Raw genomic sequence first — 24,583 nt, forward strand, 5'->3', positions numbered from 1 at the left:
TGCGGAGTTTGCACATTCTCCCGCTGTTGCATGGGTTTCACCCCCACAACCCAAAGATGTGCAGGGTAGATGGATTGACCACGCTCAATTGCCCCTTAATTGGAATAATGAATTGGGTACTTGAAGTTTTTAAAAAAGTTTGAATCAAATGAGTTCTTCACAAATTGAAGTTCTCGTAAAATCATACCCGATGGAGCCGCGGCTGATGGGGAAGGCTTCCTCGTATTTATCATTACGGCTGCACAGATTGCCACATCCACTGGAAGAACGAAACAATGACACGAGGAAAACCATCAGACTGAACCAATCGCATGAGGGTCGGCCTATGCGTAAAACTGTGGAAAATAACTCTTTTTTCAATTTCTTCACTTCCCCTGAGGTTCTAGAGCACGGAGTGGTCGATGGAAGCTCTGCACCAAAACCCGCTGCTGAATTGAAAATGGGTCAATTCCTGCATGAACGCATACCTCCATCAGCAATGTTATACTTCATGGAAGACAACGATGATGAGTACGAGGATATCGATGATGAGTCCGAGGATATCGATGATGAGTATGAGGATATCGATGATGAGTACGAGGATATCGATGGTGAGTTCGAGGATATCGATGATGAGTACGAGGATATCGATGATGAGTACGAGGATATCGATGATGAGTCCGAGGATATCGATGGTGAGTACGAGGATATCGATGATGAGTACGAGGATATCGATGATGAGTCCGAGGATATCGATAATGAGTCCGAGGATATCGATGATGAGTATGAGGATATCGATGATGAGTACGAGGATATCGATGATGAGTATGAGGATATCGATGATGAGTACGAGGATATCGATGATGAGTACGAGGATATCGATGATGAGTCCGAGGATATCGATGGTGAGTACGAGGATATCGATGGTGAGTACGAGGATATCGATGGTGAGTACGAGGATATCGATGGTGAGTACGAGGATATCGATGATGAGTACGAGGATATCGATTAAACTAGTATGGCAGGGGGGTGGGCACGGGAGCAATAGGTCAGAAGGTGAGAGCATTGAGGGAGAACTAGGGAATAGGGACAGTGGGGCTCTGAGGCAGAGCAGACAGGGAGAAGTTGCTGAACACAGCGGGTCTGGTGGCCTGAAGTGCATATGTTTTAATGCAAGAAGTATTACGGGTAAGGCAGATGAACTTAGAGCTTGGATTAGTGCTTGGAACTATGATGTTGTTGCCATTACAGAGACCTGGTTGAGGGAAGGGCAGGATTGGCAGCTAAACGTTCCAGGATTTAGATGTTTCAGGCGGGATAGAGGGGGATGTAAAAGGGGAGGCGGAGTTGCGTTACTGGTTCAGGAGAATATCACAGCTGTACTGCGGGAGGACACCTCAGAGGGCAGTGAGGCTATATGGGTAGAGATCAAGAATAAGAAGGGTTCAGTCACAATGTTGGGGGTTTACTACAGGCCTCCCAACAGCCAGCGGGAGATAGAGGAGCAGATAGGTAGACAGATTTTGGAAAAGAGTAAAAACAACAGGGTTGTGGTGACGGGAGACTTCAACTTCCCCAATATTGACTGGGACTCACTTAGTGCCAGGGGCTTAGACGGGGCGGAGTTTGTAAGGAGCATCCAGGAGGGCTTCTTAAAACAATATGTAGACAGTCCAACTAGGGAAGGGGCGGTACTGGACCTGGTATTGGGGAATGAGCCCGGCCAGGTGGTAGATGTTTCAGTAGGGGAGCATTTCGGTAACAGTGACCACAATTCAGTAAGTTTTAAAGTACTGGTGGACAAGGATAAGAGTGGTCCTAGGATGAATGTGCTAAATTGGGGGAAGGCTAATTATAACAATATTAGGCGGGAACTGAAGAACATAGATTGGGGGCGGATGTTTGAGGGCAAATCAACATCTGACATGTGGGAGGCTTTCAAGTGGCAGTTGAAAGGAACTCAGGACCGGCATGTTCCTGTGAGGAAGAAGGATAAATACGGCAATTTTCGGGAACCTTGGATAACGAGAGATATTGTAGGCCTCGTCAAAAAGAAAAAGGAGGCATTTGTCAGGGCTAAAAGGCTGGGAACAGACGAAGCCTGCGTGGAATACAAGGAAAGTAGGAAGGAACTTAAGCAAGGAGTCAGGAGGGCTAGAAGGGGTCACGAAAAGTCATTGGCAAATAGGGTGAAGGAAAATCCAAAGGCTTTTTACACGTACATAAAAAGCAAGAGGGTAGCCAGGGAAAGGGTTGGCCCACTGAAGGATAGGCAAGGGAATCTGTGTGTGGAGCCAGAGGAAATGGGCGAGGTACTAAATGAATACTTTGCATCAGTATTCACCAAAGAGAAGAAATTGGTAGATGTTGAGTCTGGAGAAGGGTGTGTAGATAGCCTGGGTCACATTGAGATCCAAAAAGACGAGGTGTTGGGTGTCTTAAAAAATATTAAGGTAGATAAGTCCCCAGGGCCTGATGGGATCTACCCCAGAATACTGAAGGAGGCTGGAGAGGAAATTGCTGAGGCCTTGACAGAAATCTTTGGATCCTCGCTGTCTTCAGGGGATGTCCCGGAGGACTGGAGAATAGCCAATGTTGTTCCTCTGTTTAAGAAGGGTAGCAAGGATAATCCAGGGAACTAAAGGCCGGTGAACCTTACTTCAGTGGTAGGGAAATTACTGGAGAGAATTCTTCGAGACAGGATCTACTCCCATTTGGAAGCAAATGGACGTATTAGTGAGAGGCAGCATGGTTTTGTGAAGGGAAGGTCGTGTCTCACTAACTTGATAGAGTTTTTCGAGGAGGTCACTAAGATGATTGATGCAGGTAGGGCAGTGGATGTTGTCTATATGGACTTCAGTAAGGCCTTTGACAAGGTCCCTCATGGTAGACTAGTACAAAAGGTGAAGTCACACGGGATCAGGGGTGAGCTGGCAAGGTGGATACAGAACTGGGTAGGTCATAGAAGGCAGAGTAGCAATGGAAGGATGCTTTTCTAATTGGAGGGCTGTGACCAGTGGTGTTCCACAGGGATCAGTGCTGGGACCTTTGCTGTTTGTAGTATATATAAATGATTTGGAGGAAAATGTAACTGGTCTGATTAGTAAGTTTGCAGACGACACAAAGGTTGGTGGAATTGCGGATAGCGATGAGGACTGTCAGAGGATACAGCAGGATTTAGATTGTTTGGAGACATGGGCGGAGAGATGGCAGATGGAGTTTAATCCGGACAAATGTGAGGTAATGCATTTTGGAAGGTCTAATGCAGGTAGGGAATATACAGTGAATGGTAGAACCCTCAAGAGTATTGAAAGTCAAAGAGATCTAGGAGTACAGGTCCACAGGTCACTGAAAGGGGCAACACAGGTGGAGAAGGTAGTCAAGAAGGCATACGGCATGCTTGCCTTCATTGGCCGGGGCATTGAGTATAAGAATTGGCAAGTCATGTTGCAGCTGTATAGAACCTTAGTTAGGCCACACTTGGAGTATAGTGTTCAATTCTGGTCGCCACACTACCAGAAGGATGTGGAGGCTTTAGAGAGGGTGCAGAAGAGATTTACCAGAATGTTGCCTGGTATGGAGGGCATTAGCTATGAGGAGCGGTTGAATAAACTCGGTTTGTTCTCACTGGAACGAAGGAGGTTGAGGGGCGACCTGATAGAGGTCTACAAAATTATGAGGGGCATAGACAGAGTGGATAGTCAGAGACTTTTCCCCGGGGTAGAGGGGTCAATTACTAGGGTGCATAGGTTTAAGGTGAGAGGGGCAAGGTTTAGAGTAGATGTACGAGGCAAGTTTTTTACGCAGAGGGTAGTGGGTGCCTGGAACACGCTACCGGAGGAGGTGGTGGAAGCAGGGACGATAGTGACATTTAAGGGGCATCTTGACAAATACATGAATAGGATGGGAATAGAGGGATACGGACCCAGGAAGTGTAGAAGATTGTAGTTTAGTCGGGCAGCATGGTCGGCACGGGCTTGGAGGGCCGAAGGGCCTGTTCCTGTGCTGTACATTTCTTTGTTCTTTGATGAGTACGAGGATATCGATGATGAGTACGAGGATATCGATGATGAGTACGAGGATATCGATGATGAGTACGAGGATATCGATGATGAGTATGAGCATATCGATGATGGGTTTGAGGATATCGATGATGAGTACGAGGATATTGATGAGTACAAGCATATTGATGATGAGTACGAGGATATTGATGATGAGTACGAGCATATCGATGAGGAGTTTGAGGATATCGATGATGAGTACGAGGATATCGATGGTGAGTACGAAGATAGTGATGATGAGTACGAGGATATCGATGAGGAGTACGAAGATAGTGATGAGTATGAGGATATCGATGAGGAGTACGAAGATAGTGATGATGACTACGAGGATATCGATGAGGAGTATGAAGAAAGTGATGATGAGTACGAAGATAGTGATGATGAATACAAGAACATCGATGATGAGTACGAAGATAGTGATGATAAGTACAAAGAAAGTGATGATGGGTCCGAAGAAAGTGATGATGAGTACGAGGATATCGATGATGAGCGCGAAGATATTGATGATGAGTATGAGGATATCGATGATGAGTATGAAGATACTGATTGAGTACGAAGATAGTGATGATGAGTACGAAGATAGTGATGAGTACGAAGATAGTGATGATGAATATGAGGATAATGATCATGAGTATGAAGAAAGTGATGATGAGTACTATGATATTAACTCCGATGATATCAAATATGATGATTCCGAGACGTGATGAGGTGATAGCATAAAACCAACGGTGGAGACGCTGGATCCAGAGCCACATGGTGAATCTTTCAGGCCTCTGAAATGGTTCCGGTAGTCGACTCCCTGATCCTCGAGGTTACTTTACTGGAAGATGAGTTCGAGGGGCTCTAGTAAGAGACCTACATTTGTATGACCTGCATTGTAAGGGCCCTACATTTATCTTCACCAATCTTTTTCCCTTCACGTACATATAGAAACTTTTACACTCAGTTTTTATGTTCCCTGCAAGCTTACTCACGTATTTTCCCCTTCTTAAATCAATTCCTTATTTTTTCTTTGTTGAATTCTAAACTGCTCCCAATCCTCAGGCCTGTTGTTTTTCTTGGCCATTTTAATGCCTCTTCCTTGGATCTAATACTATCTCTAATTTCCCTTGTATGCCATGGATTGGCCACCTTTCCTGTTTTACTTTTGTGCCAGACAGGAATAAACATTGTTGCAGTTCCTCCATAAGCTCCTTGAATGTTTGCCATTGTCTATCCACTGTCATCCCATAAAATAACGTTTCCCAATCGATGAAAGCCAACTCATGCCTCATATCATCGTAGTTTCCTTTATTAAGATTCAGGACCCTAGACTCAGAATCAACAACTTCACTCTCCAGCTTGATCAAAAATTCTATCATATTATGGTCGCTCATCCCAAGGCACAACTAGATTGTCAATGATTCCGTTCTCATTACACAGTACCCAGTCTAGGACGAGGTACCCAGTCTAGGACGGCCTGCTCTCTAGTTGGTGATGAGATAATGATAAGTAACTGGGCAAAAAAGTTGGCAAATGGAGTATAATGTGGGAAAATGTGAAGTTGTGCATTTTGGAATGTAGAACAGAGTATTATTTAAATAACGAAAGCCTGCAGGAAGCTGCATGCAAAGGCACTTACATAGAAACACAGAAAATAGAAGCAGGAGGAGGCCATTCAGCCCTTTGAGCCTGTTGCACCATTCATTATGATCATGGCTGATCTTCCAACTCAATACCCTGATCCCACTTCAGTCCTAAAAGGTTTTCCCTTTACCCTCAAACTATGACCCCTAGTTCTGGACACGCCCATCATCGGGAACATTCTTTCCGAATCTACCCTGTCCAATCCTGTTAGAATTTTATAAGTTTCTATGAGATCCCCTCTCACTCTTCTAAACTCCAATGAATATAATCCTAACTGACTTAGTCTCGCCTCATATGACATTCCCGCCATCCCAGGAATCAGCCTGGTAAACCCTCGCTGCTCTCCCTCCATAGCAAGAACATCCTTCCTCAGATAAGGACACCAACCAGAACACAATACTCCAGGTTTGATCTCACCAATGCCCGATACAATTGCAGTAAAACATCTCTATTCCTATACTCAAATCCTCTCACTATGAAGGCCAACATAACATTTACCTTCTTTACTGCCTGTTGTACCTGCCGCTTACTTTTAGCGACTGATGCACGAGGACATCAAGGTCTCGCTGAGTATCTGCCTCTCTCAATTTATACCCATTCAAATAATAATCTGCCTTCCTATTTTTGCTGCTGAAGCAGATAACTTCACATTATCCACATTATATTACATCTGCCATGCATATGCCCACTCGCTCAGCCTGTCCAAATCCAGCTGAAGCATCTCTGCATCCTCCTCACAGCTCACCCTCCCACCCAACTTGGTATCAAATGCAAATATGGAGATAATACATTTAGTTCCCTCGTCCAAGTCATGAATATATAATGTGAACAGTTGGGGTCCGAGCACAGATCCCTGCGGTACCCCACTAGTCACTGCCTGCGAATGGGAAAAAGACCCATTTATCCCAATGTTTTGTCAAACAGCTTTCTATCCATCTCAAGACACTACCCGTAATCCTATGCGTTTTAACTTTACATATTAATCTGCTATGTGAGACCTTGTCAAAAGCCTTCTGAAAGTCTAAATAAACCACATCCACCAGTTCTCCCTGGTCTACTAGTTACACCTTTTTTGGAGGGACTTGGAGGTACGTGTGCACGAAACACAGAGAGTTATCACACAGGGACAGCAGGTAATCGGGAAGGCTAATGGAATGTTGGCCCTTATTTCAAGGGGTTGAAGTATAAGAGTCGGGAAGTCTGGCTGCAGCTGTACACGGTATTGGTGAGACCACATCTGGAGCACTGGGAGCAGTTTGGTCCCCTTATTTAAGGAAATATATATTTCAATAGAGGTGGTTGCAAGTCAGTGAGCACCGGGGTGATTGGTAAACTGGACTTGATAGATTTTAGGAGATGGACAACTGTTTTGGCTGACGTAGTAGCAGTGCTGGGTCAGTAGCAGGAAGTGGAGGGGCAGTGTATGGTCAGTGCTGGTCCGTGTACAGCCAGTGCCAGGGAGTGGAGGGCAAATTCAAGTCAGATTGTTTGTATAAACTGATAAATGGAAAGTCCAATAAACAACCAAACAGGTATCTCCCCCACTCGGACACTCACACGGCTGTCATCCGCTCATCCTGCAGGGTCACAAACCCCATTCCCAGCCTTTTCAGGGTAATCCGATTCCGCTCAGCATTAAACTCATCTGTTAGCTTCTCCTCCAATTCACTGTAGTACTGCTCTGCATCCACCTGCAAAAATGACAGAAATACTTGGTAACTAATTGGCCATGTACCTCATAGCTCGAGGGCTGAGATGATTGGCCTCAAACAACCACCTCCATTTTGCTTTGTGTCAGATATGACTCCAACCCGTGGACAGTTTCCCAGTGATTCTGATGGACTTAGGTTTTGCGAGGGCCCCTTGATGCCAGACTTGGTCAAATGCTGCCCTGATGTCAAAGACTGTCACACTCATCTTACTTCTTGAATTCAGCCGTTTTATCCGTGTTTAGAGGATGACTTTATTATCTTCCTCGGTAGAAAGGCTGCCCGAATGTCTCGATCTTTGCTCTGGGAGGGCGGGGCAATGTGTCAGATCGAGTCAGGCCCACCAACTCCAGAAGCAGAGTGTAGGCTGGTTAGAAGGCCCACCTTGGTTCTCTGCGACTTTGACCCAGTTCTATTAAAGGTTGATGGGCCCTCAGCCCCTCACCTGCACAACATTCCAAATCATCATGCCAGCTCATGCCTCTCTATCCAAACCCATGATCCCTTAGAGCCTTCATGCTATCATGCCCTCCACCAATCCCTATCACTCCTCGTAATGGCTGCCAAAACAGGGTTCCCGGCTGAGAAATCATCTTATGAGTCTGAGCTCTCAGCAAAGCATGATGGTCACCCATCTCTACTGAAAGAATTCTGACACCCGTCTGCATGCTTGGGTGAGAGCTGCACAGAACTGTTGGTTATAATAAATTATTTTTCTGTGATGGGTCAGATTGACTGACACTTTTATAGGCTGTAGAAACAGCAGGTTCTTTTTTCCAAAAGGGGATTTGTGACAGGGTGTTTTCTGACCCCAAGCAGTTCCATACATGTCATTGTTTGTAGATGGAATAAGGTTGATTGGTTCTGTACAGAGCGTTTACTGGATGAATGGGCATGGAAGGGAGTCAGCATGGAGGGGTGTGAGGGCCCCTCGGGGTGGTAGGAGCTATGAGTTGGCATGGGTCATATGGGGCCATGAGGATGGATGGGGGGCTTTGAGTTTGCATGTACAGAGCATGGAAGGCATATTGAGAGGGCACGCGCAAGATCTTTAAAATTTACTTTTCAAAATGTTTCTGAATCCTAACTCTGGTTCACGATTCCTTTGAGAGACAAACCACAAGTCAACTGGAAGCAGTCGCAGAAAATGACAGGGGGTCAGAGATACCGACCCCAGCAATGCAGCCAGTCAGGTTGGGAGCGCGGGCTCTCTATCTGCATCCTTCGAGCTCTGTGAATGTGGGTGAGGACCCCGGAACTGGGTCCTGCGCATCATTGTCTCCAGAGTCATTGCAACTCCATGAAAATCCAGGTCCCTGATTTCACCACCATCTCATACATCCCCATCCCTCTGCTTTGCTGATATCCTCACCTCCTGGACCATTGTGGCCAATTTACATCCTAATCAGTTGCCTTTCTCCTGAATCTCAGTGATTGACACTTTTGCCACATTCGGTGTCTCACTGCCTCATTCATTTCTGTCGCTCCTGAAGCTCCAGACAGCTTTTCCACCCGTCCCCACCGCCGCCCAGACAACACCGGCTCCTCCAGCCCTCTCCGCTGCCTCCACTTTCCTGCTTTTAACATATCTGTCTATTTATTTTGTAAACTGAGGTTTCCATTCTTTTCACCTGTTCAAACCCACAGGAGTGGCAGCAACAGACCCGTGCCAATGGATGGGTCTTAATCATTATCTTTCCTTCTTTTTGGGCCTTGGCTGTGAAATATAGACGTCCTTTCATTGCCTTCCGCCTGAGAGAGGAAAATAGAAGTTACAAACACAATAGGACCACAGGCAGGAAGCCAGATGTCTCTTTCCTGATGCCCCCACCTCCGCTGTACAATATGTGTGCTTTCAACATCACCAAATCCCATGTTTAGACATTGACTATCAGCAGACTAATCCTGTTTTGGAACATTACAACTGAGCATGATACAGTTCACACCCATCACACATGTGCAGCCGGAGTAATTTGATCATTTCCCCCACTATAGTAAAGTAAAGTAATCTTTATTGTCAGAAGTAGGCTTACATTAACACTGCAATGAAGTTACTGCGAAAAGCCCCTAGTCGCCACACTCCAGCACCTGTTCGGGTCATAGAGGGAGAATTCAGAATGTCCAATTCACCTAATAGCACGTCTTTCAGGACTTGTGGGAGGAGTCGGAGCACCCGGAGGAAACCCGCGCAGACACGGACACAAACGACACGATTAACTTCTAATAAATTCTATAGAACCACAATGCTGAGGCCAACAGTAACTATCGAAATGAACAAACGCACAATGGGCATTATGCTCCCTTTTAACTGTCCCCTAACATGGCCCAATAAGTTGGCAAGTCACTCAGTCAAAACCTTCTTAGGACACTCGCGCCATGGGAATAAATTTAATACATCTACTATTCTGTACGATACTGTTCAGCACGACCCAATGGTCAGTGTGGGGGAGGGGCTCAGTGTGGGGAAGGGGGTCAGTGCGGGGGAGGGGGTCAGTGCGCATGAGGGGGTCAGTGCGGGGGAGGGGGTCAGTGCGGGGCAGGGGGTCAGTGCGGGGGAGGGGGTCAGTGTGGGGGAGGGGGTCAGTGTGGGGGAGGGGGTCAGTGTGGGGGGGGGTCAGTGTGGGGGAGGGGGTCAGTGCGGGGGAGGGGGTCAGTGCGCATGAGGGGGTCAGTGCGGGGGAGGGGGTCAGTGCGGGGGAGGGGGTCAGTGCGGGGGAGGGGGTCAGTGCGGGGGAGGGGGTCAGTGCGGGGGAGGGGGTCAGTGCGGGGGAGGGGGTCAGTGCGGGGGAGGGGGTCAGTGCGGGGGAGGGGGTCAGTGCGGGGGAGGGGGTCAGTGCGGGGGAGGGGGTCAGTGCGGGGGTGGGGATCAGTTTGGGGGAGAGGGGTCAGTGTGGGGAGGGGGGGTCAGTGTGGGGGAGGGGGGTCAGTGTGGGGCAGGGGGGGGTCAGCGTGGGGAGGGGGGTCAGTGTGGGGGAGGGGGGTCAGTGTGAGGGAGTGGGGTCAGTGTGAGGGAGGGGGGTCAGTGTGGGGGAGGGGGGTCAATGTGGGGTGGGGGGTCAGTGTGGGGGAGGGGTCAGTATGGGGGAGAGGGGTCAGTGTGGGGGGGTCAGAGTGGGAGGGGGGGTCAGTATGGGGAGGGGGGTCAGTGTGGGGGAGAGGGGTCAGTGCGGGGGAGGGGGTCAGTGTGGGGGAGGGGGTCAGTGTGGGGGAGGGGGTCAGTGTGGGGAGGGGGTCAGTGTGGGAAGGGGGGTCAGTGTGGGGTGAGGGGTCAGTGTGGGGTGAGGGGTCAGTGTGGGGGAGGGGGGTCACTGCAGGGAGGGGGGTCAGTGTGGGGAGGGGGGTTAGTATGGGGAGGGGGGTCAGTGCGGGGTAGGGGGTCAGTGTGGGGGAGGGGGTCAGTGTGGGGGAGGGGCTCAGTGTGGGGTGGGGGTCAGTGTGGGGGAGGGGGTCAGTGTGGGGGAGGGGGTCAGTGTGGGGGAGGGGGTCAGTGTGCGGGAGGGGGTCAGTGTGGGGGAGGGGGTCAGTGTGGGGGAGGGGGTCAGTGCGGGGAGGGGGGTCAGTGGGGGAGGGGTGGTCAGTGGGGGGGAGGGGGTCAGTGTGGGGTGGATCAGTGCGGGGCAGGGAGGAAGGGGTCAGTGTGGGCGAGGGGGTCAGTGTGGGGGATGGGGTCAGTGTGGGGAGGGAGGGAGTGTGGGGGAGGGGATCAGTGTGGGGGGGGGCAGTGTGGGGGAGGGGGGTCAGTGTGGGCGAGGGGGCAGTGTGGGCGAGGGGGGCAGTGTGGGGGAGGGGTCAGTGTGGGGGAGGGGGGTCAGTGTGAGGGGGGGTCAGTCAGTGTGGGGGGTGTCAGTGTGGGGGGTGTCAGTGTGGGGGAGGGGGCCAGTGTGGGGGAGGGGGCCAGTGTGGGGGAGGGGGCCAGTGTGGGGGAGGGGGCCAGTGTGGGGGAGGGGGCCAGTGTGGGGGAGGGGGCCAGTGTGGGGGAGGGGGCCAGTGTGGGGGAAGGGAGGTCAGTGTGGGGGAGAGGGGTCAGTGTGGGGGAGAGGGGTCAGTGTGGGGGAGGGGGGTCAGTGCGGGGGAGGGGGGTCAGTGCGGGGGAGGGGGGTCAGTGCGGGGCAGGGAGGAAGGGGTCAGTGTGGGCGAGGGGGTCAGTGTGGGGGATGGGGTCAGTGTGGGGAGGGAGGGAGTGTGGGGGAGGGGATCAGTGTGGGGGGGGTCAGTGTGGGGGAGGGGGGTCAGTGTGGGCGAGGGGGCAGTGTGGGCGAGGGGGGCAGTGTGGGGGAGGGGTCAGTGTGGGGGAGGGGGGTCAGTGTGAGGGGGGGGTCAGTGTGGGAGGTGTCAGTGTGGGGGGTGTCAGTGTGGGGGGTGTCAGTGTGGGGGGTGTCAGTGTGGGGGAGGGGGCCAGTGTGGGGGAGGGGGCCAGTGTGGGGGAGGGGGCCAGTGTGGGGGAGGGGGCCAGTGTGGGGGAGGGGGCCAGTGTGGGGGAGGGGGCCAGTGTGGGGGAAGGGGGGTCAGTGTGGGGGAGAGGGGTCAGTGTGGGGGAGAGGGGTCAGTGTGGGGGAGAGGGGTCAGTGTGGGGGAGGGGGGTCAGTGCGGGGGAGGGGGGTCAGTGTGAGGGAGAGGGGTCAGTGTGGTGGAGAGGGGTCAGTGTGAGGGAGGGGGGTCAGTGCGAGGGAGAGGGGTCAGTGTGAAGGAGGGGGGGTCAGTGCGGGGGAGGGGGGTCAGTGTGGATGGGTCAGTGTGGGGGATGGGATCAGTGTGGGGGAGAGGGGTCAGTGTGGGGGGGGTCAGTGCGGGGCAGGGGGGGAGGGGGTCAATGCGGGGGAGGGGGTCAGTGTGGGGGATGGGGTCAGTGTGGGGAGGGAGGGAGTGTGGGGAGGGGATCAGTGTGGGGGAGAGGATCAGTGTGGGGGGGGTCAGTGTGGGGGAGGGGGGTCAGTGTGGGGGAGGGGGGCAGTGTGGGGGAGGGGTCAGTGTGGGGGAGGGGTCAGTGTGGGGGAGGGGGTCAGTGCGGGGGAGAGGGGTCAGTGTGGGGAGGGGGGGTCAGTGTGGGGGAGGGGGGTCAGTGCGGGGCAGGGGGGGTCAGCGTGGGGAGGGGGGTCAGTGTGGGGGAGGGGGGTCAGTGTGAGGGAGTGGGGTCAGTGTGAGGGAGGGGGGTCAGTGTGGGGGAGGGGGGTCAGTGTGGGGTGGGGGGTCAGTGTGGGGGAGGGGTCAGTATGGGGGAGGAGGTCAGTGTGGGAAGGGGGGTCAGTGTGGGGTGAGGGGTCAGTGTGGGGTGAGGGGTCAGTGTGGGGGAGGGGGGTCACTGCAGGGAGGGGGGTCAGTGTGGGGAGGGGGGTTAGTATGGGGAGGGGGGTCAGTGCGGGGGAGGGGGTCAGTGTGGGGGAGGGGGTCAGTGTGGGGGAGGGGCTCAGTGTGGGGTGGGGGTCAGTGTGGGGGAGGGGGTCAGTGTGGGGGAGGGGGTCAGTGTGGGGGAGGGGGTCAGTGTGGGGGAGGGGGTCAGTGTGGGGGAGGGGGTCAGTGTGGGGGAGGGGGTCAGTGTGGGGGAGGGGGTCAGTGCGGGGAGGGGGGGTCAGTGGGGGGAGGGGTGGTCAGTGGGGGGGAGGGGGTCAGTGTGGTGGAGGGGATCAGTGTGGTGGAGGGGATCAGTGTGGGGGAGGGGATCAGTGTGGGGAGGGGGGGTCAGTGAGGGGGTGGGGGAGGGGGTCAGTGTGGGGGGGGTCAGTGCGGGGCAGGGAGGAAGGGGTCAGTGTGGGCGAGGGGGTCAGTGTGGGGGATGGGGTCAGTGTGGGGAGGGAGGGAGTGTGGGGGAGGGGATCAGTGTGGGGGGGGTCAGTGTGGGGGAGGGGGGTCAGTGTGGGCGAGGGGGCAGTGTGGGCGAGGGGGGCAATGTGGGGGAGGGGTCAGTGTGGGGGAGGGGGGTCAGTGTGAGGGGGGTGTCAGTGTGGGGGGTGTCAGTGTGGGGGGTGTCAGTGTGGGGGAGGGGGCCAGTGTGGGGGAGGGGGCCAGTGTGGGGGAGGGGGCCAGTGTGGGGGAGGGGGCCAGTGTGGGGGAGGGGGCCAGTGTGGGGGAAGGGGGGTCAGTGTGGGGGAGAGGGGTCAGTGTGGGGGAGAGGGGTCAGTGTGGGGGAGAGGGGTCAGTGTGGGGGAGGGGGGTCAGTGCGGGGGAGGGGGGTCAGTGAGGGGGAGGGGGGTCAGTGAGGGGGAGGGGGGTCAGTGTGGGGGAGAGGGGTCAGTGTGAGGGAGAGGGGTCAGTGTGGTGGAGAGGGGTCAGTGTGAGGGAGGGGGGTCAGTGCGAGGGAGAGGGGTCAGTGTGAGGGAGGGGGGGTCAGTGCGGGGGAGGGGGGTCAGTGTGGGGGAGGTGCCAGTGTGGGGGAGGGGGTCAGTGTGGATGGGTCAGTGTGGGGGATGGGATCAGTGTGGGGGAGAGGGGTCAGTGTGGGGGGGGTCAGTGCGGGGCAGGGGGGGAGGGGGTCAGTGCGGGGGAGGGGGTCAGTGTGGGGGATGGGGTCAGTGTGGGGAGGGAGGGAGTGTGGGGAGGGGATCAGTGTGGGGGAGAGGATCAGTGTGGGGGGGGTCAGTGTGGGGGAGGGGGTCAGTGTGGGGGAGGGGGGCAGTGTGGGGGAGGGGTCAGTGTGGGGGAGGGGTCAGTGTGGGGGAGGGGGGTCAGTGTGGGGGAGGGGGTCAGTGTGGGGGAGGGGGTCAGTGTGGGGGAGGGGGTCAGTGTGGGGGAGGGGGCCAATGTGGGGGAGGGGGCTAGTGTGGGGGAGGGGGCGTGTGGGGGGGGCAGTGCGGGGGGGGGTCAGTGCGGGGGAGAGGGGTTAGTGTGAGGGAGGGGGGTCAGTATGGGGGAGAGGGGTCAGTGTGAGGGAGGGGGGGTCAGTGCGGGGGAGGGGGGTCAGTGTGGGGGAGGGGCCAGTGTGGGGGAGGGGGGTCAGTGTGGGTGGGTCAGTGTGGGGGAGGGGGTCAGTGTGGGGGAGGGGGTCAGTGTGGGGGAGGGGGTCAGTGCGGGGGAGGGGGTCAGTGCTGGGGAGGGGGTCAGTGCGGGGGAGGGGGTCAGTGCGGGGGAGGGGGTCAGTGCGGGGGAGGGAGTCAGTGCGGGGGAGGGAGTCAGTGCGGGGGAGGGGGTCAGTGCGGGGGAGGGGGTCAGTGCGGGGAGGGGGGTCAGTGCGGGGAGGGGGGTCAGTACGGGGAGGGGGGTCAGTGTGGGGGAGGGGTGTCAGTGTGGGGGAGGGGGTCACTGTGGGGGAGGGGGTCAGTGTGGGGGAGGGGGTCAGTGTGGGGGAGGGGGTCAGTGTGGGGGGGTCAGTGTGGGGGAGGGGGGTCAGTGTGGGGGAGGAGGGTCAGTGTGGGGGAGGGGGGTTAGTGTGGGGGGAGGGGGGTTAGTGTGGGGGAGGGGGGTCAGTGTGGGGAGGGGGGGTCAGTGTGGGGAGGGGGGTCAGTGTCGGGGAGGTGGGGTCAGTGTGGGGGAGGGGGGGTCAGTGTGGGGAGGGGGGGTCAGTGTGGGAGAGGGGGGTCAGTGGGGGGAGGGGGGGTCAGTGGGGGGATGGGTTCAGTGTGGGGGAGGGGGGGGTCAGTGAGGGGGGGTGGGGGAGGGGGTCAGTGTGGGGGAGGCGGTCAGTGTGGGGGAGAGGGGTCAGTGTGGGGGGGTCAGAGCGGGGCAGGGGGGGAGGGGGTCAGTGCGGGGGAGGGGGTCAGTGTGGGCGGGGTCAGTGTGGAGGAGGGGGGTCAGTGAGGGGGAGGGGGGCAATGTGGGGGAGGGGGCAATGTGGGGGAGGGGGTCAGTGTGGGGGAGGGGGTCAGTGTGGGGGAGGGGTCAGTGTGGGGGAGGGGTCAGAGTGGGGGAGGGGGCCAGTGTGGGGGAGGGGGCCAGTGTGGGGGAGGGGGCCAGTGTGGGGGAGGGGGCCAGTGTGGGGGAGGGGGCCAGTGTGGGGGAGGGGGCCAGTGAGGGGGAGAGGGGTCAGTGTGGGGGAGGGGGGTCAGTGCGGGGGAGGGGGGTCAGTGCGGGGGAGGGGGGTCAGTGCGGGGGAAGGGGGTCAGTGCGGGAGAAGGGGGGTCAGTGCGGGGGAGGGGGTCAGTGCGGGGGAGGGGGTTCAGTGTGGTGGAGGGGGGGTCAGTGTGGGGGGGTCAGAGTGGGAGGGGGGGTCAGTATGGGGAGGGGGGTCAGTGTGGGGGAGAGGGGTCAGTGCGGGGGAGGGGGTCAGTGTGGGGGAGGGGGTCAGTGTGGGGGAGGGGGTCAGTGTGGGAAGGGGGGTCAGTGTGGGGTGAGGGGTCAGTGTGGGGTGAGGGGTCAGTGTGGGGGAGGGGGGTCACTGCAGGGAGGGGGGTCAGTGTGGGGAGGGGGGTTAGTATGGGGAGGGGGGTCAGTGCGGGGGAGGGGGTCAGTGTGGGGGAGGGGGTCAGTGTGGGGGAGGGGGTCAGTGTGGGGTGGGGGTCAGTGTGGGGGAGGGGGTCAGTGTGGGGGAGGGGGTCAGTGTGGGGGAGGGGGTCAGTGTGGGGGAGGGGGTCAGTGCGGGGAGGGGGGTCAGTGGGGGGAGGGGTGGTCAGTGGGGGGGAGGGGGTCAGTGTGGGGTGGATCAGTGTGGTGGAGGGGATCAGTGTGGGGGAGGGGATCAGTGTGGGGAGGGGGGGTCAGTGAGGGGGTGGGGGAGGGGGTCAGTGTGGGGGGGGTCAGTGCGGGGCAGGGAGGAAGGGGTCAGTGTGGGCGAGGGGGTCAGTGTGGGGGATGGGGTCAGTGTGGGGAGGGAGGGAGGGAGTGTGGGGGAGGGGATCAGTGAGGGGGGGTCAGTGTGGGGGAGGGGGGTCAGTGTGGGCGAGGGGGCAGTGTGGGCGAGGGGGGCAGTGTGGGGGAGGGGGGCAGTGTGGGGGAGGGGTCAGTGTGGGGGAGGGGGGTCAGTGTGAGGGGGGGTCAGTGTGGGGGGGTGTCAGTGTGGGGGGTGTCAGTGTGGGGGGTGTCAGTGTGGGGGAGGGGGCCAGTGTGGGGGAGGGGGCCAGTGTGGGGGAGGGGGCCAGTGTGGGGGGAGGGGGCCAGTGTGGGGGGAAGGGGGGTCAGTGTGGGGGAGAGGGGTCAGTGTGGGGGAGAGGGGTCAGTGTGGGGGAGGGGGGTCAGTGCGGGGGAGGGGGGTCAGTGCGGGGGAGGGGGGTCAGTGCGGGGGAGGGGGGTCAGTGTGGGGGAGAGGGGTCAGTGTGAGGGAGAGGGGTCAGTGTGGTGGAGAGGGGTCAGTGTGGGGGGAGGGGGGTCAGTGCGAGGGAGAGGGGTCAGTGTGAGGGAGGGGGGGTCAGTGCGGGGGAGGGGGGTCAGTGTGGGGGAGGTGCCAGTGTGGGGGGAGGGGGTCAGTGTGGATGGGTCAGTGTGGGGGATGGGATCAGTGTGGGGGAGAGGGGTCAGTGTGGGGGGGGTCAGTGAGGGGGTGGGGGAGGGGGTCAGTGTGGGGGGGGGGTCAGTGCGGGGCAGGGAGGAAGGGGTCAGTGTGGGCGAGGGGGTCAGTGTGGGGGATGGGGTCAGTGTGGGGAGGGAGGGAGTGTGGGGAGGGGATCAGTGTGGGGGAGAGGATCAGTGTGGGGGAGGGGGGCAGTGTGGGGGAGGGGTCAGTGTGGGGGAGGGGTCAGTGTGGGGGAGGGGTCAGTGTGAGGGGGGTCAGTGTGGGGGAGGGGGTCAGTGTGGGGGAGGGGGTCAGTGTGGGGGAGGGGGCCAATGTGGGGGAGGGGGCCAGTGTGGGGGAGGAGGCGTGTGGGGGGGGGGCAGTGCGGGGGGGTCAGTGCGGGGGAGAGGGGTTAGTGTGAGGGAGGGGGGGTCAGTGCGGGGGAGGGGGGTCAGTGTGGGGGAGGGGCCAGTGTGGGGGAGGGGGTCAGTGTGGGGGAGGGGGTCAGTGTGGGTGGGTCAGTGTGGGGGAGGGGGTCAGTGTGGGGGAGGGGGTCAGTGTGGGGGAGGGGGTCAGTGCGGGGGAGGGGGTCAGTGCGGGGGAGGGGGTCAGTGCGGGGGAGGGGGTCAGTGCGGGGGAGGGGGTCAGTGCGGGGGAGGGAGTCAGTGCGGGGCAGGGGGTCAGTGCGGGGGAGGGGGTCAGTGCGGGGAGGGGGGTCAGTGCGGGGAGGGGGGTCAGTACGGGGAGGGGGGTCAGTGTGGGGGAGGGGGGGTCAGTGTGGGGAGGGGGGTCCGTGTGGGGGAGGGGGTCAGTGTGGGGGAGGGGGTCAGTGTGGGGGAGGGTGTCAGTGTAGGAGAGGGGGTCAGTGCGGGGGAGGGGGTCAGTGCGGGGGAGGGGGTCAGTGCGGGGAGGGGGGTCAGTGCGGGGAGGGGGGTCAGTGCGGGGAGGGGGGTCAGTGCGGGGTGGGGGGTCAGTGCGGGGTGGGGGGTCAGTGCGGGGAGGGGGGTCAGTGCGGGGAGGGGGTCAGTGTGGGGGAGGGGGGTCCGTGTGGGGGAGGGGGTCAGTGTGGGGGAGGGGGTCAGTGTGGGGGAGGGTGTCAGTGTAGGAGAGGGGGTCAGTGCGGGGGAGGGGGTCAGTGCGGGGGAGGGGGTCAGTGCGGGGAGGGGGGTCAGTGCGGGGAGGGGGGTCAGTGCGGGGAGGGGGGTCAGTGCGGGGAGGGGGGTCAGTGCGGGGTGGGGGGTCAGTGCGGGGTGGGGGGTCAGTGCGGGGAGGGGGGTCAGTGCGGGGAGGGGGGTCAGTGCGGGGAGGGGGGTCAGTGTGGGGGAGGGGGGTCAGTGTGGGGGAGGGGATCAGTGTGGGGGAGGGGGTCAGTGTGGGGGAGGGGGTCAGTGTGGGGAGTGGTGGGTCAGCGTGGGGGAAGGGGTCAGTGTGGGGAGCGGGTCAGTGTGGGGGAGGGGTCAGTGTGGGTGGTCAGTGTGGGTGGTCAGTGTGGGTGGTCAGTGTGGGGAGGGGGTCAGTGTGGGGGAGGGGGTCTGTGTGGGGGAGGGGTCAGTGCGGGAAGGGGGGTCAGTGCGGGGTGGGGGGTCACTGCGGGCGAGGGGTCAGTGTGGGTGGTCAGTGTGGGTGGTCAGTGTGGGTGGTCAGTGTGCGGGGGGTCAGTGTGGGGAGGGGGGTCAGTGTGGGGAGGAGGGGTCAGTGTGGGGATGGGGGGTGTCAGTGTGGGGGAGGGGAGGTCAGTGTGGGGGAGGGGTGATTGTGGGGGAGAGGGGGTCAGTGTGGGGGAGGGGGGTCTGTGTGGGGGCATCTGTGTGGGGGAGGGGGTCAGTGTGGGGGTGGGGGTCAGTGTGGGGGAGGGGGTCAGTGTGGGGCAGGGGGTCAGTGTGGGGCAGGGGGTCAGTGTGGGGCAGGGGGTCAGTGTGGGGCAGGGGGTCAGTGTGGGGGAGGGGGTCAGTGTGGGGGATCAGTGTGGGGGGGGTCAGTGTGGAGAGGGGGGGCAGTGTGGGGGAGGGGGGTCAGTGTGGGGTAGGGGTCAGTGTGGGGGAGGGGTCAGTGTGGGGGAGGGGTCAGTGTGGGGGAGGGGTCAGAGTGGGGGAGGGGGTCAGTGTGGGGGAGGGGTCAGTGTGGGGGAGGGGGTCAGTGTGGGGGAGGGGGTCAGTGTGGGGGAGGGGGTCAGTGTGGGGGAGGGGGCCAGTGTGGGGGAGGGGGCCAGTGTGGGGGAGGGGGCCAGTGTGGGGGAGGGGGCCAGTGTGGGGGAGGGGGCCAGTGTGGGGGAGGGGGCCAGTGTGGGGAGTGCGGTCAGTGTGGGGGAGAGGGGTCAGTGCGGGGGAGGGGGGTCAGTGCGGGGGAGGGGGGTCAGTGCGGGGGAGGGGGGTCAGTGCGGGGGAGGGGGGTCAGTGCGGGGGAGGGGGGTCAGTGCGGGGGAGGGGGGTCAGTGCGGGGGAGGGTGTCAGTGCGGGGGAGGGTGTCAGTGCGGGGGAGGGGGTCAGTGCGGGGGAGGGGGTCAGTGCGGGGAGGGGGGTCAGTGTGGGGGAGGGGGTCAGCGTGGGGGAGGTGGGTCCGTGCGGGGGAGGGGGTCAGTGTGGGGGAGGGGGTCAGTGTGGGGAGGGGGGTCAGTGCGCGGAGGGGGGTCAGTGTGGGGGAGGGGGCCAGTGTGGGGGAAGGGGGGTCAGTGTGGGGGAGAGGGGTCAGTGTGGGGGAGAGGGGTCAGTGTGGGGGAGGGGGGTCAGTGCGGGGGAGGGGGGTCAGTGTGGGGGAGGGGGGTCAGTGTGGGGGAGAGGGGTCAGTGTGAGGGAGAGGGGTCAGTGTGGTGGAGGGGGGGTCAGTGCGGGGGAGGGGGGTCAGTGTGGGGGAGGTGCCAGTGTGGGGGAGGGGGTCAGTGTGGATGGGTCAGTGTGGGGGATGGGATCAGTGTGGGGGAGAGGGGTCAGTGTGGGGGGGGGTCAGTGAGGGGGTGGGGGAGGGGGTCAGTGTGGGGGGGGTCAGTGCGGGGCAGGGAGGAAGGGGTCAGTGTGGGCGAGGGGGTCAGTGTGGGGGATGGGGTCAGTGTGGGGAGGGAGGGAGTGTGGGGAGGGGATCAGTGTGGGGGAGAGGATCAGTGTGGGGGAGGGGGGCAGTGTGGGGGAGGGGTCAGTGTGGGGGAGGGGTCAGTGTGGGGGAGGGGGGTCAGTGTGAGGGGGGTCAGTGTGGGGGAGGGGGTCAGTGTGGGGGAGGGGGTCAGTGTGGGGGAGGGGGTCAGTGTGGGGGAGGGGGCCAATGTGGGGGAGGGGGCCAGTGTGGGGGAGGGGGCGTGTGGGGGGGGCAGTGCGGGGGGGTCAGTGCGGGGGAGAGGGGTTAGTGTGAGGGAGGGGGGTCAGTACGGGGGAGAGGGGTCAGTGTGAGGTAGGGGGGGTCAGTGCGGGGGAGGGGGGTCAGTGTGGGGGAGGGGCCAGTGTGGGGGAGGGGGTCAGTGTGGGTGGGTCAGTGCGGGGGAGGGGGTCAGTGCGGGGGAGGGGGTCAGTGCGGGGGAGGGGGTCAGTGCGGGGGAGGGTGTCAGTGCGGGGGAGGGAGTCAGTGCGGGGGAGGGGGTCAGTGCGGGGGAGGGGGTCAGTGCGGGGAGGGGGGTCAGTGCGGGGAGGGGGGTCAGTGCGGGGAGGGGGGTCAGTACGGGGAGGGGGGTCAGTGTGGGGGAGGGGGGTCAGTGTGGGGGAGGGGGTCACTGTGGGGGAGGGGGTCAGTGTGGGGGAGGGGGTCAGTGTGGGGGAGGGGGTCAGTGTGGGGGGGTCAGTGTGGGGGAGGGGGGTCAGTGTGGGGGAGGGGGGTCAGTGTGGGGGAGGAGGGTCAGTGTGGGGGAGGGGGGGTTAGTGTGGGGGAGGGGGGTTAGTGTGGGGGGAGGGGGGTCAGTGTGGGGAGGGGGGTCAGTGTGAGGAGGGGGGTCAGTGTCGGGGAGGTGGGGTCAGTGTGGGGGAGGGGGGTCAGTGTGGGGGAGGGGGGTCAGTGGGGGGGAGGGGGGGGTCAGTGGGGGGATGGGTTCAGTGTGGGGGAGGGGGGGGTCAGTGAGGGGGGGTGGGGGAGAGGGGTCAGTGTGGGGGGGTCAGTGCGGGGCAGGGGGGAGGGGGTCAGTGTGGGGGAGAGGATCAGTGTGGGCGGGGTCAGTGTGGAGGAGGGGGGTCAGTGTGGGGGAGGGGGCCAGTGTGGGGAGGGGGGCAGTGTGGGGGAGGGGTCAGAGTGGGGGAGGGGTCAGAGTGGGGGAGGGGGCCAGTGTGGGGGAGGGGGCCAGTGTGGGGGAGGGGGGCAATGTGGGGGAGGGGGGCAGTGTGGGGGAGGGGGCCAGTGTGGGGGAGGGGGCCAGTGTGGGGGAGGGGGCCAGTGTGGGGGAGGGGGCCATTGTGGGGGAGGGGGCCAGTGTGGGGGAGGGGGCCAGTGTGGGGGAGGGGGCCAGTGTGGGGGAGAGGGGTCAGTGTGGGGGAGGGGGGTCAGTGTGGGGGAGGGGGGTCAGTGCGGGGAGGGGGGTCAGTGCGGGGGAGGGGGGTCAGTGCGGGGGAGGGGGGTCAGTGCGGGGGAGGGGGGTCAGTGCGGGGGAGGGGGTCAGTGCGGGGGAGGGGGGTCAGTGTGGGGAGGGGGGTCAGTGTGGGGGAGGGGGGTCAGTGTGGGGGAGGGGGGTCAGTGTGGGGGAGAGGGGTCAGTGTGGGGGAGAGGGGTCAGTGTGGGGGAGGGGGTCAGTGTGGGTGGGTCAGTGTGGGGGAGGGGGGTCCGTGTGGGGGAGGGGGGTCCGTGTGGGGGAGGGGGTCAGTGTGGGTGAGGGGGTCAGTGCGGGGAGGGGGGTCAGTGTCGGGGAGGAGGGTCAGTGTGGGGGAGGGGGTCAGTGTGGGGGAGGGGGTCAGTGTTGGGGAGGGGGGTCAGTGTGGGGGAGGGGGGTCAGTGTGGGGGAGGGGGGTCAGTGTGGGGGAGGGGGGTCAGTGTGGGGGAGGTGGTGTGAGGGGGAGGGGGGTTAGTGTGGGGAAGGGGGGTTAGTGTGGGGGAGGGGGGTCAGTGTGGGGGAGGGGGGGTCAGTGTGGGGGAGGGGGGGTCAGTGTGGGGCAGGGGGGGTCAGTGTGGGGGAGGGGGGGTCAGTGTGGGGGAGGGGGTCAGTGTGGGTGGTCAGTGTGGGTGGTCAGTGTGGGTGGTCAGTGTGGGGAGGGGGGTCAGTGTGGGGGAGGGGGTCAGTGTGGGGGAGGGGGTCAGTGTGGGGGAGGGGGTCAGTGTGGGGAGGGGGGTCAGTGTGGGGAGGGGGGTCAGTGTGGGGAGGAGGGGTCAGAGTGGGGATGGGGGGTCAGTGTGGGGGAGGGGAGGTTAGTGTGGGGGAGGGGTGATTGTGGGGGAGGGGGATCAGTGTGGGGGAGGGGGTCAGTGTGGGTGGGTCAGTGTGGGGGAGGGGGTCAGTGTGGGGGAGGGGGGTCCGTGTGGGGGAGGGGGTCAGTGTGGGGAGGGGGTCACTGTGGGGGAGGGGGTCAGTGTGGGGGAGGGGGTCAGTGTAGGGGAGGGGGTCAGTGCGGGGGAGGTGGTCAGTGCGGGGAGGGGGGTCAGTGCGGGGAGGGGGGTCAGTGCGGGGAGGGGGGTCAGTGCGGGGAGGGGGGTCAGTGCGGGGAGGGGGGTCAGTGCGGGGAGGGGGGTCAGTGCGGGGAGGGGGGTCAGTGTGGGGGAGGGGGGTCAGTGTGGGGGAGGGGATCAGTGTGGGGGAGGGGGTCAGTGTGGGGGAGGGGGTCAGTGTGGGGGAGGGGTGGGTCAGTGTGGGGGAAGGGGTCAGTGTGGGGAGCGGGTCAGTGTGGGGGAGGGGTCAGTGTGGGTGGTCAGTGTGGGTGGTCAGTGTGGGGAGGGGGTCAGTGTGGGGGAGGGGGTCTGTGTGGGGGAGGGGTCAGTGCGGGAAGGGGGGTCAGTGCGGGGTGGGGGGTCAGTGCGGGCGAGGGGTCAGTGTGGGTGGTCAGTGTGGGTGGTCAGTGTGGGTGGTCAGTGTGGGGGGGGTCAGTGTGGGGAGGGGGGTCAGTGTGGGGAGGAGGGGTCAGTGTGGGGATGGGGGGGGTCAGTGTGGGGGAGGGGAGGTCAGTGTGGGGGAGGGGTGATTGTGGGGGAGAGGGGGTCAGTGTGGGGGAGGGGGGTCTGTGTGGGGGCGTCTGTGTGGGGGAGGGGGTCAGTGTGGGGGTGGGGGTCAGTGTGGGGGAGGGGGTCAGTGTGGGGCAGGGGGTCAGTGTGGGGCAGGGGGTCAGTGTGGGGCGGGGGGTCAGTGTGGGGCAGGGGGTCAGTGTGGGGCAGGGGGTCAGTGTGGGGGAGGGGGTCAGTGTGGGGGATCAGTGTGGGGGGGTCAGTGTGGAGAGGGGGGGCAGTGTGGGGGAGGGGGGTCAGTGTGGGGGAGGGGTCAGTGTGGGGGAGGGGTCAGTGTGGGGGAGGGGTCAGAGTGGGGGAGGGGTCAGAGTGGGGGAGGGGTCAGAGTGGGGGAGGGGGTCAGTGTGGGGGAGGGGGTCAGTGTGGGGGAGGGGGTCAGTGTGGGGGAGGGGGCCAGTGTGGGGGAGGGGGCCAGTGTGGGGGAGGGGGCCAGTGTGGGGGAGGGGGCCAGTGTGGGGAGTGCGGTCAGTGTGGGGGAGAGGGGTCAGTGCGGGGGAGGGGGGTCAGTGCGGGGGAGGGGGGTCAGTGCGGGGGAGGGGGGTCAGTGCGGGGGAGGGGGGTCAGTGCGGGGGAGGGGGTCAGTGCGGGGGAGGGTGTCAGTGCGGGGGAGGGTGTCAGTGCGGGGGAGGGTGTCAGTGCGGGGGAGGGGGGTCAGTGTGGGGGAGGGGGGTCAGTGTGGGGGAGGGAGGGTCAGTGTGGGGGAGGGGGGCTCAGTGTGGGGGAGGGGGGTCAGTGTGGGGGAGGGGGGTCAGTGTGGGGGAGAGGGGTCAGTGTGGGGGAGAGGGGTCAGTGTGGGGCAGGGGGTCAGTGTGGGGGAGGGGGTCAGCATGGGGGAGGTGGGTCCGTGCGGGGGAGGGGGTCAGTGTGGGGGAGGGGGTCAGTGTGGGGAGGGGTGTCAGTGCGCGGAGGGGGGTCAGTGCCGGGGAGGAGGGTCAGTGTGGGGGAGGGGGTCAGTGTGGGGGAGGGGGTCAGTGAGGGGGAGGGGGTCAGTGTGGGGAGGGGGGTCAGTGTGGGGGAGGAGGGTCAGTGTGGGGGAGGTGGTGAGTGAGGGGGAGGGGGGTCAGTGTGGGGGAGGGGGGTCAGTGTGGGGGAGGGGGGTCAGTGTGGGGGAGGGGGGTCAGTGTGGGGGAGGGGGGTCAGTGTGGGGGAGGGGGGGTCAGTGTGGGGGAGGGGGGTCAGTGTGGGGGAGGGGGAGGTCAATGTGGGGGAGGGGGTCAGTGTGGGGGAGGGGGTCAGTGTGAGGAGCGGGTCAGTGTGGGGGATGGGTCAGTGTGGGTGGTCAGTGTGGGGAGGGGGTCAGTGTGGGGGAGGGGGTCAGTGTGGGGGAGGGGGTCAGTGTGGGGAGGAGGGCTCAGTGTGGGGATGGGGGGTCAGTGTGGGGGAGGGGGTCAGTGTGGGGCAGGGGGTCAATGTGGGGCAGCGGGTCAGTGTGGGGGAGGGGGTCAGTCTGGGGGGTCAGTGTGGGGGGGGTCAGTGTAGAGGGGGTCAGTGTGGGGGGGTCAGTGTGGGGGAGAGGGTCAGTGTGGGGAGAGGGTCAGTGTGGGGGAGGGGGTCAGTGTGGGGGAAGGGGTCAATGTGGGGTAGGGGGTCATTGTGGGGGAGGGGTGTCAGTGTGGGGGATGGGGGGGTCAGTGTGGGGGTGGGGGGGTCAGTGTGAGGGAGGGGAGGTCAATCTGCGGGAGAGGGGTAAGTGTGGGTAGGGGGGTCAGTGTGGGGGAGGGGGGGTCAGTGTGGGGAGG

At 61.6% G+C, this 24,583-nt stretch overlaps 1 protein-coding gene across 3 annotated transcripts in view; it reads right to left on the reverse strand.

The window, feature by feature from the left end:
* Positions 1-24,583, reverse strand: part of tmem63c (transmembrane protein 63C) — a 536,405-nt gene that overhangs the window by 159,662 nt on the left and 352,160 nt on the right. For all 3 annotated transcript variants that reach the window (XM_072494521.1, XM_072494522.1, XM_072494517.1), the window contains 2 exons: positions 9,007-9,127; positions 7,224-7,357 (listed from right to left, as the gene is read on the reverse strand). In XM_072494521.1, coding sequence (XP_072350622.1) covers positions 7,224-7,357; positions 9,007-9,127 — 255 coding nt within the window. The remainder of the gene's footprint in view (positions 1-7,223; positions 7,358-9,006; positions 9,128-24,583) is intronic.

The sequence above is a fragment of the Scyliorhinus torazame genome, chromosome 2, assembly GCF_047496885.1.
Source record: "Scyliorhinus torazame isolate Kashiwa2021f chromosome 2, sScyTor2.1, whole genome shotgun sequence".
In the NCBI taxonomy this organism is placed as follows: domain Eukaryota; kingdom Metazoa; phylum Chordata; class Chondrichthyes; order Carcharhiniformes; family Scyliorhinidae; genus Scyliorhinus; species Scyliorhinus torazame.